At 55.4% G+C, this 13,353-nt stretch overlaps 1 protein-coding gene and 1 long non-coding RNA gene across 2 annotated transcripts; both read left to right on the top strand.

Annotated features, from left to right (window-relative positions):
- The first annotated feature begins 4,618 nt into the window (after positions 1–4,618).
- Tekt4 (tektin 4) lies at positions 4,619–9,541 on the top strand. The gene is made up of 6 exons (XM_059269241.1): positions 4,619–5,266; positions 6,575–6,645; positions 6,960–7,103; positions 7,488–7,710; positions 8,419–8,573; positions 9,320–9,541. Exons 1-6 carry the CDS (start codon positions 4,733–4,735, stop codon positions 9,531–9,533), a joined length of 1,341 nt encoding a protein of 446 aa, XP_059125224.1. The 5' UTR covers positions 4,619–4,732; the 3' UTR covers positions 9,534–9,541.
- A 1,318-nt stretch (positions 9,542–10,859) lies between these two features.
- LOC131915935 (uncharacterized) lies at positions 10,860–12,446 on the top strand. The gene is made up of 3 exons (XR_009380473.1): positions 10,860–10,976; positions 11,728–11,951; positions 12,310–12,446. It is a non-coding gene; the product is annotated as an uncharacterized LOC131915935 (long non-coding RNA).
- Positions 12,447–13,353: the final 907 nt, after the last annotated feature.

Below are 13,353 nucleotides of genomic sequence, written 5' to 3'. Positions count from 1 at the left end.
CCAGAAGAGGGCACCAGATTTCACTACAGATGGTTGTGAGCCACCATGTGGTTGCTGGGAATTGAACTCAGGACCTTTGGAAGAGCAAGCAGTGCTCTTAACCTCTGAGCCATCTCTCCAGCCCCCCAGGCTGAGATTTTTAAATAAGTGTTTGTTTTCACACAGCCTTGGTGCTGTGGCTGGGAAGCTGCTGATACGAAGTGCGTCCATGAGGTGGAGACATTCTGAGTGCCAGGCTGAGTCGCTCTGGATCCCTGAGGTGGACACAGCTGTCTGGACTGCAGCCACACACAGCTAGCCACCTTCAGGCAGGTGCCCTGAGCCACACACGCCTCATCTCACAGTCCCTTGTCTGAGTCTTGTCCCCCTACAAGAGGTAGGCAGGGTAGAGTCCATGGATATGCCTTCCCGTTGTGTTCACGGCTTGGGGAAGCAGGAGAGAGTCAAGTTGAAGTGAGACATCCATCCATTGGCCTCCTGGTCCTTCCTTGCCAAGTGGGGAGGGTCAAGCCCAGTGCCTATGTCAGCTGATGAGCAGACCACTGGACTTGGCCCTCAGCATGCTGTCCATTCCATATCTTCTTGCTTTGTCTCATCCTCTAGGACAGTGGTTCTCAACTTCCTCCTCCTCCTCCTCCTCCTCCTCCTCCTCCTCCTCCTCCTCGTCCTCCTCCTCCTCCTCCTCCTCGTCCTCCTCCTCCTCTTCTTTTTCTTCTTCTTCTTCTGGACAGTATTTCTCGTGTAACAGCCCTGGCTGTCCTGGAACTCACTATGTAGACCAGGCTGGCCTTGAACTCACAGAGATCCACCCGCCTCTGCCTCTGGGACTAAAGGCGTGTGCCACCACCACCTGGCCAGTTCTCAACCTTCTTAATGCTGTGACCCTTTAATACAGTTCCTCATGTTGTGACTCCCCCCAACCATAAAACTATGTCATTGTTACTTCATAACTGTGATTTTGCTACTGTTATGAATCATAATGTAAATATCTGATATGCAGGATATCTGCTATGGGACCCCCAAAGGAGTTGCGACCCACAGATTGAGAACCACTACTTTGATGTCTCTGAAGGGAAGCAGGGCTTTCACGGTGGTCCAGGGAGTCATCAGGGGAGGGGTACACCCCCAATCTCCTGCACAGCTCTTTCCTATCGTTGTGCAGACCTGGACTTGAGGACTCTTCTTCCCAGAAGTCCTTGGCTGCCTCCTCCTGCTTGCTTCTCGCCTGTACAGCACAGACATCTGCCCACTGCGGCACTGGCTCAGGGATGCCAAGGAACTTTGGATCCTTCTGTAATTAAAATGTCCCACTGGCCTGGGAAATGTGACTGTGCCACCCACTGCTCCTGCAGCTGGGTCTGCTCCAGTCGGGATGGCTCCTTGGGCTGTCATTCCAGGCAGGAACAAGTGGGGATGCTGGCCAGGGTACGTAAGGTGGCCATATGGTGGTCTCTCCTTTGCTGACCCAGCCATGTCAGTGTGACCTTGGGCCCATCTCAGCCTGGGACACGTAAGATGTGCTTGTCATGGGTAGAGGCTGTGAGGCTGTATGGCTTCCCTCCCATTTAGAACCTTGCAGGCTGGGGGCCCGCTGGCCAGACTCAAAAGAATGGGTCCCTTTTGCCCCAATCCATCCGACTTATGGCGTTAGAACGTGTCAAGCAATCTGTACAGAGGACACTCTCGCTCAGTCCTATGTCACAGAACTGTCCCTCTATTTCCTAGGCACCCCGAAGGCCACCCTGTGTGCAGGGGGCCTGGACTTGGCACTGCCAGCCCCATCAAGGTCCCTAACGCTGCTGAGGAAGAGAACGCCGCAGCTGTGCTGTGGGAACTTTCACGTGCGCCTGGACGACTCAATTTTCCCATCAGAGAGGGCCCCTGCCCCCACTCAGCACAGTTCCGTATCCCACCCCACTGTGTCCACATGCCCCATTCAGTTTGTTTGGGCCCTGCTGTGGCTTCGCCCGCCTGTTCCCCAGGTAGTCCCAGCTTTGAGTATAGTTGTGACTGCCTTGTCAGTCTCCTGGAGGTCTTGTGGCGTAACTGGTGTTCCTCCCCTCCCTGGGGGGTGGGGAGAGACTGGGAGGGCTTACACACTGACACCTTCACAGCATAAATGCCTCTTCCTCTGGACTAAGGGTCAGACTAGTAGCTGATGGGGAGAAAGACTCAACCCGTGCCTGCAGGCATTTGCCAAGTCCTGACCCCTCAACCTGGGGACTGAGGTCCAAGCTCTGCTTTGGAGATTATCCTGACATGGCAGGGCCCACATTGAGACCTGGCCTTCTTCATTACCTTGGGGGTCCCATGGTGCATCCTATCTGCTGTGCCCCCCATACATGAATACTGAAGCTGAAGATCACGTAGTCACCGAGCTAAGGCTAGGTTTCCTCCTTGGCAGTGCCTGGGCCCACACATCAGGAATGAGCTAAGGAGAAACCATGGGCGTGCTCGGGGTGGCCCTGCACCTGCGACCTTCTGGGAAAACTGAGTCACAGAAGAGAGAGAGGGAGGTTCACACTGACCCCCAAAGGCTCCTGGTGTCCAGTTCCTGAGGGGCAACAACTCTTGCTTGGTCTGGTTATGAATTCTCATGGCTTTTGCCCTCCTCCCCTGCAACATGTGTATATAAAACATCTACTGTCCATTCTGGTATAAATGCCAGGATCCACTATTAGAAGATGGCCAGGCCAGCATGGAGTGAGGGCCTGGATGCTATGGGGTGAGCACCAGGGAAGGGTGCTAGGAATGCATAGCCTGAGCAGAAGCCTGGGGTGGAACCAAGCTTGTGTGTTAAGCAGAGAGAGCCTGAGGTTCTTGAGGCTGGAAACGGAGGGCAAGACAATGGCGAGGGAAGAGCTGAAGGGGTTCTTACTGTAAAGCCTATGCTGGCTAAGGGTGTGGATTTCTTTCAGAGGGGATCCAGTATGTGGGTACCTCTGGGGAAGGCCAGGTGGGAGAGGAGGTAGACCACTCAGGCCGGAACAGTCAGGAAATAGGTGGCTGGCACATTCCGCAGCCAATGTTGCCCTCTCTTGGTCACATTGGATATTGACTTAGACTAGGGTTTCTTATGCCCAAGTTGGATAGCGGTTTCCTATCTCACTAGTGCCCTGGGGACAACTGCCCAAACAGAGCCTGTCTCCTCTTTCTGGAGCAGATCAGGACATTTGACTCCAGACACACCCAGTGGATGGACCCCCTTCAGAACACTGGCCCACATCCCCGGGGGGCCCTGGGTGCGAGTCTAGCTATGGGATACAGGAGGAAGAGGAGAGCCTAGCCCTTAGACATTGGCCTTGGGAGCAGATGAGGTCAGGCTGAGATAGGGTGGGTGTTTGGTCCCCTAGGCATGTGTGAGGAGTTCAGACCACATGAAGAATGGGCCAAGTTGCGGGATCATGGGGTAGCTTGGGTATTGGGAGTGTTGAAGAGGAAAGATCAGGAAGAGGAGCCACTTCTAGGAGTGAGAGTTCTGTCCATGTTTCCACTGGCCCTCACTCCCATCCAGCTCTGCTCATTCACACTAAATTGCCCTTTAAGTGGGCAGCGCCTCCTCCCCCCTGCTCCAGCAGAGCCAGGCCAAGCTCAGGACCAGGCCATGGAGGGCAATCCCAGGAAAGAAGAGGAGGAGCCCGAGGAAGATAGGATGTCAGGGCTTTCAGGACCCTTCACGACTCCAGTGGTGGAGTCCGGGGCTGGCTCCTCTAGTGAGTGTAAATCCTGAGTCTCTACTGCTTGGGTCACAGTGGGGTGAAGAGAGGGTGAGCTGGGGCCTGCTTGGCCCCATTTGTGTGTGGGGGTTTGTATGTAATTGCATATGTGTATGGGTACTTGTGTGCATGTGGAGTTCAGAGGACAACCTTGGGTGATATTTTTCAGGCACCTTGGTTTGTTGTTTGTCTGTTTTTATTGTTGTTGTTGTTATTGTCATTGTTTTGGGGGATTTTGCTTTGTTTGGGACAGGATTTCACTGGGTAGCCCTGGCCAGGCTGGAACTCACTCTGTAGACCAGGCTTGGCCTCGAACTCACAGAGATCCACCTGCCTCTGCCTCCTCAGTGCTGGGATTAAAAGTATTTGTCATGGGCTGGAGAGACCACTCAGCGGTTAAGAGCACTGACTGCTCTTCCAGAGGTCCTGAATTCAATTCCCAGCAATCACATGGCAGCTCACAACCATCTACAATGAGATCTGGTGCCCTCTCTGGCCTATAGGCAGAACACTGTATACATAATAAATGAATAAATAAATAAATCTTTTTTTTAAAAAAAGTGTTTGCCATGATGATTGGTCGGTCTTATTTTTTGAGACAAGGTCTTTCACTTGCCTGGAACCCATCAAATACAGTTGGGCTGCCTGGCCAGCGAACTCCTATCTTCCTAGTGCTGGGATTACAAGCATGTGCCAATAACACCCACTTTTTTTCATCTGTTTTCTGGGAGTGGAACTCAGTTTCTTGTAAGGCAAATACGTTTATCTGTTTAAGCTCTCTCTCCAGCCCTTGGCCCTTTAAGAGGGCAGTTCTGCCCCTCCCCTTGAGTGACCCTGTTGCCCAGCAACAGGAGGCAGTTGGTGTATACAGTGTTCCTGAAGCCACCAGGAGCCTTGCTCGGGACAGAGTGACCAGTACCGCCCCCCCCCCCCCGCGATCGTGCCTGGACGACTGCCCAGGCACTCTCTCTCTCTTTATTCTGCCCCCCTTCCTGCTCAGTCAGGCAGTGGGCACCATGGCAGAAACGGGCGTGCTCCTGACCAGGGAGCCGGCCCCGCAGTCAATACAGGCCTGCGAGCTGCCGCACAAAGAGCACGATGTGGCCTGCAATACCGGCGCCGACACGTCCTCGGGTCTGGCCACCGCTGGCTTCCGCACAGCCAAGTACCTGATGGACGAGTGGTTTCAGAACTGTTACGGCCGCTACCACCAGGCCTTTGCAGACCGGGACTACTCTGAGCGGCAGCGGCATGAGAGCAGGCAGCTGGCGGCCGAGACGGGGGCGCTGGCCCAGCGCACACAGCAGGACTCCACAGGCAAGGTCGGAGAGCGCCTGGAGGACATGCATTGCTGGAAGTCAGAGCTGCAGCGAGAGACAGACGAGCTGTCTGACGAGACCGACCTGATGCTGGCTCAGAAACTGCGGCTGCAGCGTGCCTTGGATGCCACTTCTGTGCTCTTCTCCATCGCCACTGACAACCTACAGTGTCGAGAGCGCCGCCAGCAGCCGGACCTCGTGCGGGACTCCGTGGAGGTGGAGCTGCTAAAGGTGCGGCTGGAGCCCGGAGTGAGAGGCAGGCTCCGCACTCAGGGAGACATCACAGGGCCTCAGGTTCACACAGTGCCATCCCCTCTGCCCGGACAGGACTCCTGGTCCTTCAGACACAGGATTTTTATTTTATTTTATTTTATTTTTTTACCACATGGAGTCCCTGACCTCCCAGTCACTTTCTCTCTTTTGGAATCCCCTCTGGCCTACAAGACTTCAAAGACATGAACTCCGACCCCGACCCCGAGCGGTTTTTTTCGTTTGTTGTTTGAAGGCTCCCCCTGTCCCAGCATACCCCTTGGTATTCGCTCTCAAGGCAGAAAGCCAAGCCAGCTAGAGCTGCAGGTAGAGAGAGAGAGTGTGGAGGACCGTGGCATCTGCTCTTTGTGCCCAGAGTCCTCAGCTTCTAAGATCTCCTCCTCATATACACTTAGAATCCCACCGTCGGGGAGACTGAGGGAGCAGGATCACGAGTTCCAGGCCAGTCTGGACTACATGGCAAGATTCTTAAAACAAAACAAAACAAAACAAAACAAAACAAAACAAAACAAAACAAAACATACCACCTCCTCCCTTCATTAGACACCTTTTCCCCCAAACCCAGCACAGCTTGCTTTGGGGAACCTTATACTAAGATGAGAGGGTCACTCAGCCTGGATGCTGCACAACCCTGAATCCCTCAGAGCTGGAGCCTCCTGGGGTGGGCCTAGGCCTGTGGGCGATGATGAAAGATGGGGGAAGTAAATAGCCAGGCTGGGACCTCCGGGAACCCCTGTCACACCCCCAGGCCTTGGCTACTGTCAGTGGTACAGAGATGGGTGACTTACTGAGGACATGGGACAGTGACGAGCATGGCCCATGTGGACTTACACATGAAAGGATTCCTGGCACCCAGAAAATGTTGAGGTAAAAGGAAACCGAGTTTCCTGCCTATTCTTGGTGGGCACTGGGCAGCGGACAGAGGGCATCTGACTTCCTATGGGCTTGGGGTCCTCAGAGGTGGTCTAGGGCCTGAGATAAGACGAATGCCCCTCAGTATACTGTGGAGTGCTGGAGATGACCCCAGAGTCTGGACAACCGTCATGGGTGACCCAACAACCACAAGATACCCCTAGAGGAAACACTCATTTACAACATGCCCAAACCACCCAGAATAAACCTAGCACGAGAGGGCTGGGTTCATACCTCCTTTTTTTGGGGGGGGAGGGGTGGAGACAAAGGCAAAAGCCAACGGAGGTGAGGCCCACGCCTTGGCTCCTGCTGGGTCCCTCAGTCCCTCAGTCCCAGTAAGGACTATCTCCTCTCCAGGAAACTGAGCTCATCAGGAACGTCCAGGAACTCCTGAAGAGGACTATCGCACAAGCCGTGGGTCAGATACGGTGGGTCTCAGCAGCCCCAGAGGGACAACCCTGCCCCCTGCCCCAAGGCTGGTCAGAGGTGGGAGGCAGGACAAGCTAGCCAGGCACAGTGACTCTGGCTCGGAGAGGTCAGAAGGCTTCTGGATCGCAGCCAGCGAGGCAGGCGCTGCTCAGCTGGGCATGCACAACTATGTTCACTCTTGTTCTGGAACCGGGGCCCTGCTAGCCACGGAAGGATGCCTGAGCAGGAAGTGGAGTCCCCGGAAGCTGGAATGGGACCTGCTTCCCGATGCTCCCTGGGACATCGTGTGCCTTGCGCCTCCTCTCCCCGCTAGGCTGAACCGGGAACATAAGGAGACCTGTGAGATGGCCTGGTCCGACAAAGTGGAGGCCTACAACATTGACGAGACCTGCGCTCGCTATAACAATGAGAGCACAGAGGTGCAATTCCACCCGCACTCCAGCAAGTTCGAGGAGAGGTAGGTTCCTGGGCATCCCCGTTTGTCCCTGTCACCTTCTTGGCTCTACTTCCAAAATCTGAGGAAGGACTCCTGCGCCCGCGGACCTAGACCAGTTCTCCGGGGAATCTCTGTCTGCAGCTGGGGTGGGAAAACGAGAAGCCCCTTACCCAAGTGCCTGGCACCCACAAATCACGCAGGGTTGGTGCCTGCTCCAACCCCTGGAATCCCTGTGGGTGGCCTGGACTGCGTTTCTGCTCGCGGCCAGCAGAGGGCAAGCAACCGCCACTGGAGGCCCGGGAGAACCTCGGGATGTCTATGTGATACAGGGTACAATGGGGATCGCCGGCAGTGCCGGAGCCTCTGCGTGACTACACCCTGACCAGGCCGCACCTCCGTCCTCAGTGCCTCCACTCCCGAGACGTGGGCCAGATTTACTCAGGACATCCTGCTTCGAGCCGAACGCGAGCGGCTAGCCTCGGTTAACCTTCGGAAGTTAATTGACTGTATCCTGCGGGATACGGCCGAGGACCTGAGGCTGCAGTGCGACGCGGTGAACATGGCTTTCTCACGCCGCTCCGAAGAGCTGGACGACGCCCGCCACAAACTGAAGTACCACCTGCAAAAGGTGGGCCCACAGGGCACGCCCACCGCTGGACACGCCCACCTGTCTGACCACACCCAGGACACGCCTGCCAGCAAGCCCATCCCATGCTTAGGGCAAACCCACTCACATCTAGACTCACCCCACCTTCCCCTGGAAACGCCCACCTGCCCCCTCGCCCTCGAGCCACGCCCTTCCCTCACTCATTCCCTTAACCACAGGGACCAGGGTTACTATCTGCTCAATGCTCAGTCACGACCTGGCTTCAAGAGCCCCTCAGTGACTGGCCCAACCAGAAGCAGACATCCATACACCTCTGGGGGCTCCCTAAGCTGATGTAAAAGCAGGTTTATATTTATTTGGGAGTGGTCTACTGGCACAGCCATCCAGGAGACTAACCCGCGGGAGCTGCCAGCTGTGGGGTTTAGAAGGGAGGTGGTATGGGGGTACAGTGTGCCTGTGGGGTCCTGCTCTAGGCTCTCAGTGTGGCCTATCCTGACTTTCTCGGCCGGGACTGGAGGACAATCAGCCTGCCCTGACTCATAGGACTCCCTGAAGGTCTTCTACAGGCCTGCTCCTGGACACAGACTCAGGACTCAATGTCTCCAGTCAGGGCCAGGAGATGAGGGAGCAAGTAGTCTGACCCTCCCTCACATGCTGGGTTGGGGTAGGCAGGTGCCCTGATTGCTGCAGGCTCCAGCCTGCCTCAGGCTCACACATTGCCCTGTGCAGACGCTGAGGGAGATCACGGACCAGGAGCACCAGGTAGCAGCCTTGAAGCAGGCCATCAAGGACAAGGAGGCCCCTCTGCGTGTGGCCCAGACCCGCCTGTACCAGCGGTCACACAGGCCCAATGTGGAGCTGTGCCGGGACGCTGCACAGTTCAGGTACCACTCACTGGCTGCTGGAGCAGTCCTGGGGAGCTAGGGTCATCTTTGGGCCTCTTCAAGTTTCCTCAGACCTGGAGGCTATCGTGAGACCCTCCCACAGCACCGTACTCCCACACATGAGCAGACATGAGGCGTGTGTGTGTTGGGGGGTGGGGTGGACCCTGGAGAGGGTTGCGTGTCAGGTACAACACAGGGTCCTGTGCCACTCTGGGATGCCTCACCCTCCTGGAAGGAGCCTAGAGTCTGAAAACCCAGGTTCCTGAGGCCACAGGGCGGAGAGGCCAGGCATGGCCACCACCCACCCCTTTACCCCTGGTGTAGTCCTGGGTTCCATGTACCTCCTACAGGCATGGTGGGTTATACCTTTTATTTCCCTCATCTATCTGGTGCGAGGATGCCCTACTAAGCATAAGCGTCTGTCTTCTTCCTCCTTCTTTGACCATAATTTTGTTCTAGAAATCAAGGGTTCAGAAATATCAGGGTTATCAGGTTCAGGCTGCCGTTGCTTATTTTCACCACAAGGGGGCAGTGTTTCAAGACTCCCTCTCCCTGCTCCATCGCAGCTGAGGGAGGAGGCCCCTTTGGGCTGGAAATGAGGGCCCCTCAGGACCCATGCCAGGTTCCCAGTGATTTTGCAACACTATAGCCAATTTGGTGGGGTCCCTCTAAGCCTTTGGGGGTCCTCGGTAGCATCATTGTCCCTTCCCTTGTCTCTCCCCTGACTCACCGTTCCCTCGCTGCAGGTTGCTGAGTGAGGTGGAGGAGCTGACCATGTCCCTCAACGCGCTGAAGGAGAAGCTTCAGGACGCGGAGCAGGCGCTTCGGAACCTGGAGGACACACGCATGAGTCTGGAGAAGGACATTGCCGTCAAGACCAACAGCCTCTTCATCGACCGCCAGAAGTGCATGGCCCACCGCAACCGCTACCCCACCATCCTCCAGCTGGCCGGCTACTAGTGACCAGGACTGCACGGTCTCATCCAAATAAAGAGTACCTTAGTTTCCCACCTAGAGTGTGGTGTAGCTTGAAGAGGCAGGCGGCTGTGCGTCTCAGAACTCCTGTACAGCCGGCTTTGTCCATGAGTCTGTCCTCCTCCGTACCTCAGGGGAAGTCATCTATCCAGGTGCGGCCAGATGCTCCCCCACATGCCCACTTAGCGCCCCACCAAGCCTGATTTCTCCTGTCTCCACCAGCAGTTTGAGGGACTTGGGAATCTGTTGGGGACATTGCACGACTTCCTTTCCCTCTAACCCCCAGGCCTGATGAGGCTCAGCTTGTACCTATCCCCTTGATCATGCCGTTTGCTACCCTTGGTGTCCCTCCCGATGTTAGCCCTACTCAGAGAAATTCTTCAGGCAGAACCCCACCCCAGCTGCACCCAAGTGCTCACCTACAACACAGCAGCTCACTGCCCAGTGCTCCCAGAGTGGAGTCAGGAAGGGAGGTATGTTCATACCCTGGACCGTTGGGGCAGGGGGTACTTGTTTCTTGTCCTGGACTGTAAAGGGGGCGTGGAGTAACATGCTTTCACCACAAGCTGCCCACACATTGGCACCTGACCCCATTCTGGCCTCTGCTCCCACATCTGGTGATACATGTTCCAGGGGAAATTGCCTCATGTCCCCATGCCTACTGCAGATAAACATCTGGAGAGGAAGTTTTAGAGACAGAAGAGCGTTCCTGGAAATCAAAGCCTGGAAAGGGACATGGGACAGCTATGTGGGGGCAGCTGAGGACAGGCAGGGCTTCCTGGAGGTGGTGGCCTGGATTTCACAGTACAGACCATGGCACTAGTCCTGGACCAGGGCAGGACGTAGCCAGCCATACTGATGGGACCAGGTGGTTTCTCATCTCTGGAGTTTCTCTGGATCAGGCTCCTCAATTTCCCGAACACATTGTCCTTGGTGCCCTCTGGGAGGATGAAATGTGTGTGCATCTGGGGTCTTATCAGGGAGGGCTTTCTAAGGAGGTGCATGACCCCTGATAGAGGGGTGCTCATTCCCTAGTTCAGACAGAAAGCTCAACTTGTAACCCTGCCACTGGCACCTCCCTGCCAGACAACCCTAGTCCTGGGACTCTACATGCCAGCCTTTGTCCTTTCTCTTCAGCCCTGGCAGTCGGGGGTGGGAGAGGCGCTGGGCCCTCCCTCCAGCACACTGTTCAGAGGACACGTCACCTCCCGTCCCCACGGAAACCATGCCACTTGTCACAGTTGTTGGTCACCACAGCGACAGCCAGAAAGCAGCTCATGCTCTTCGGGGTGCCATTAAGAGTATGCCCTGGGTGCTGCCACCATAGAGCCCAGCAGCAGGATAGTCCGTGGGTACGGGGCACAGGACACCTGTGGAGCCTGCACCCGGATACATCATAGGTGGATGGATAGGGGCAGAAGCTGCAGGGTACTCAGCTGCCCAGGGGCTCCCGAGCTGGGGTGTGGTGGGTGGAGGCCGTGGAACCCCCGCTTCTTGCCTTGGGGTGGTATGGTGGGTTCTGTCCAGGTCCTGTTTCCATGGACTGGGTAGAAGTGCTACCCCGTCAGCCTGTAGAACAGTAGCCAGATGATTCCCTGTGCAGTGGTGGTAATGAGGCCTCCTTGCTGTGCCCACTCACACCCACTCTCAATAACATCTTCCCCTCCCCCATCCTCAGCAGCCATTCACCCCCAGGCCTCTCCCAGGGAAGTGGGAATCATCCAGGAAAAGGATCAAGCTAGCAGCTCCCTGGGTGAGCCTGCCTCTCGGACTCCATCATCGCCTCCCACTGAAGCCATTCCACACGCTCCAGCAGCGTGGGCCTCCTCTGACTTCCCAAGGGTGGTAGTTTAGGGTGGGTTGGTGCACTGGGGGGTGGGAAGCTGGGCACTGTTTTAAGCATGCCACATGTTTAAATGGTGCCCCATTGTGGTAGGGCCTATCATTTTACAACTAGAGAAACAAGGTCAGGAAGACCCTTGGCCCCTTATGCTCATACCCGAAATAGACAGGAGATAATCTCTCCCTCTCTGTGGCCTCAGACACCTGGGCCATGGCAGGTGAACTTTGTTCCCAGAATTTGATTTCTTCAGGTGTAGGTGGTGACCACAAGGTAATGAGGATGGTGCTGCTGTTGTCTGGAGACCATCCAGACACAAGCAGCTGTTTGTCCCTGAAGGTCCCTGCAGCTTGCTCCAGGAGGACCCCTCTGACTCCATGTCCCAGGCAGCGTGAGACGAGATAGCAAGGACTCAAGCTACCACAGCAAGCAGGTGGTGTTCACCCCGGGATGTCATCTGGACTTTTCATGGGGAACATAAAGAACTCTCTAGTCACCCCAGACAGGTGCAGGCCCTGAGAGACCAAAGAAAGGGATCTGTCCAAGTGCAGCTTGGTGAGCCAGTGAGTTGATTGGGTTACTTACACAAGGGTGCTTAGCTGGGCAGTGGTGGCGCATGCCTTTAATCCCAGCACGGGAGGCAGAGGCAGGCAGATCTTTGTGAGTTCGAGGCCAGCCTGGGCTACAGAGTGAGTTCCAGGAAAGGCACAAAGCTACACAGAGAAACCCTGTCTCAAAAAACAAAACAAAACAAAACAAACAAACAAAACAAGGGCACTTGTGGGGACCCTAAGACAGCTCTACCACCTGGAGATCCCTTGTGGCTGCTCCACTGAAGGGTACCACTGGCAGCATGGATGACTCACAAAAAAACGAAAAGTCCCCCCATTCTCACACCAGCCAACTTCTACCTCTTCACAGAAGGGAAGTGCCTTGTGGCGATCTCTGAGACTGCCTGCTCCAGGGGGGTGAGTCCATAGGCTGGATCCCAAGAGTCTCAGGCTGAGTCATCACAGCTCAGATTCAAGATGGCGGTGGTCACGTCAGTCCAAGGAGACAGACACGTAATAGCCTCTGCCCACTTTGGGCCCATGGATTAAAGTTGAAAGAGGAAACCCGGGTGCTGTCTCTGGTGCTGTGCTGTCCAGGGGCACCTATCGGACCCCAGTGCTGCCATTACTTGAACTTTTCTTGGGGATGTGAGGACAAGCACCTTCTCCCCAGATAGGGGTGCCAACAACAGACCAAAGTATGATCTCACCTAGTTCTTTCTCGGTGAACCAATGAGCCTATTAGGCTTACTTACAGAGCATGGGTGAGGAGTTACTTATCCTCACCCCAACAGCTGCATCACTGAACTGTCTCCCCGAGCATGGATGACATCTCCCTCACCCTGCCCCACCCCGAGGTATGACATGATATACTCCAGCATCTTCTGAGCCACCAAGACTGCATGCAGCTGGGATAGGTCATATACAGCTGGCTTGGAGGGATAGGAAGAAAGGGCTGAGATCTCTGGTGAGGAGTGTGGAAACCTCTCACTCTCTCCTTCAGTAAGGGAAACTCAACCGTCAACAGATCCAGTCTTGAAGGTCACTTGCAAAGTGGTCACAGCTCCTCTGGTGAAGATGATAGGGGCTGTTATGCTTGGAGGAGAGAATTCTACCACAGATGGGTAATGGCCTCTTGAGAGCAGAAGTGGAAAGGGAGGGCCACACCCAGCTTCCTTGGTCCCATGTCACCAAGGGACACAAGTGTCTCAGAGTCAACCCTGTGCTCCATCTATATAGCGTTAACCAACTGAGCCTGGCTACAGGTTGCCTTAGCTTGTCTGGGTTATCCTCAGCTTCCCTTCCAACACCCAGCTCTCCTTGCAAACTGAGCCTCCTGCCTGGACCAAGTGGTTAGTTTCGTGGAGACCAAGGATTGACCCTACAGTCCCAGCTACAGATCTGTCACCCATTC

This window comes from Peromyscus eremicus, chromosome 8a (assembly GCF_949786415.1).
Source record: "Peromyscus eremicus chromosome 8a, PerEre_H2_v1, whole genome shotgun sequence".
Classification (NCBI taxonomy): Eukaryota; Metazoa; Chordata; class Mammalia; order Rodentia; family Cricetidae; genus Peromyscus; species Peromyscus eremicus.
The sequence above is the reverse complement of the archived record's forward strand: the minus strand, read 5'-3'. Positions and strand labels throughout refer to the sequence as shown.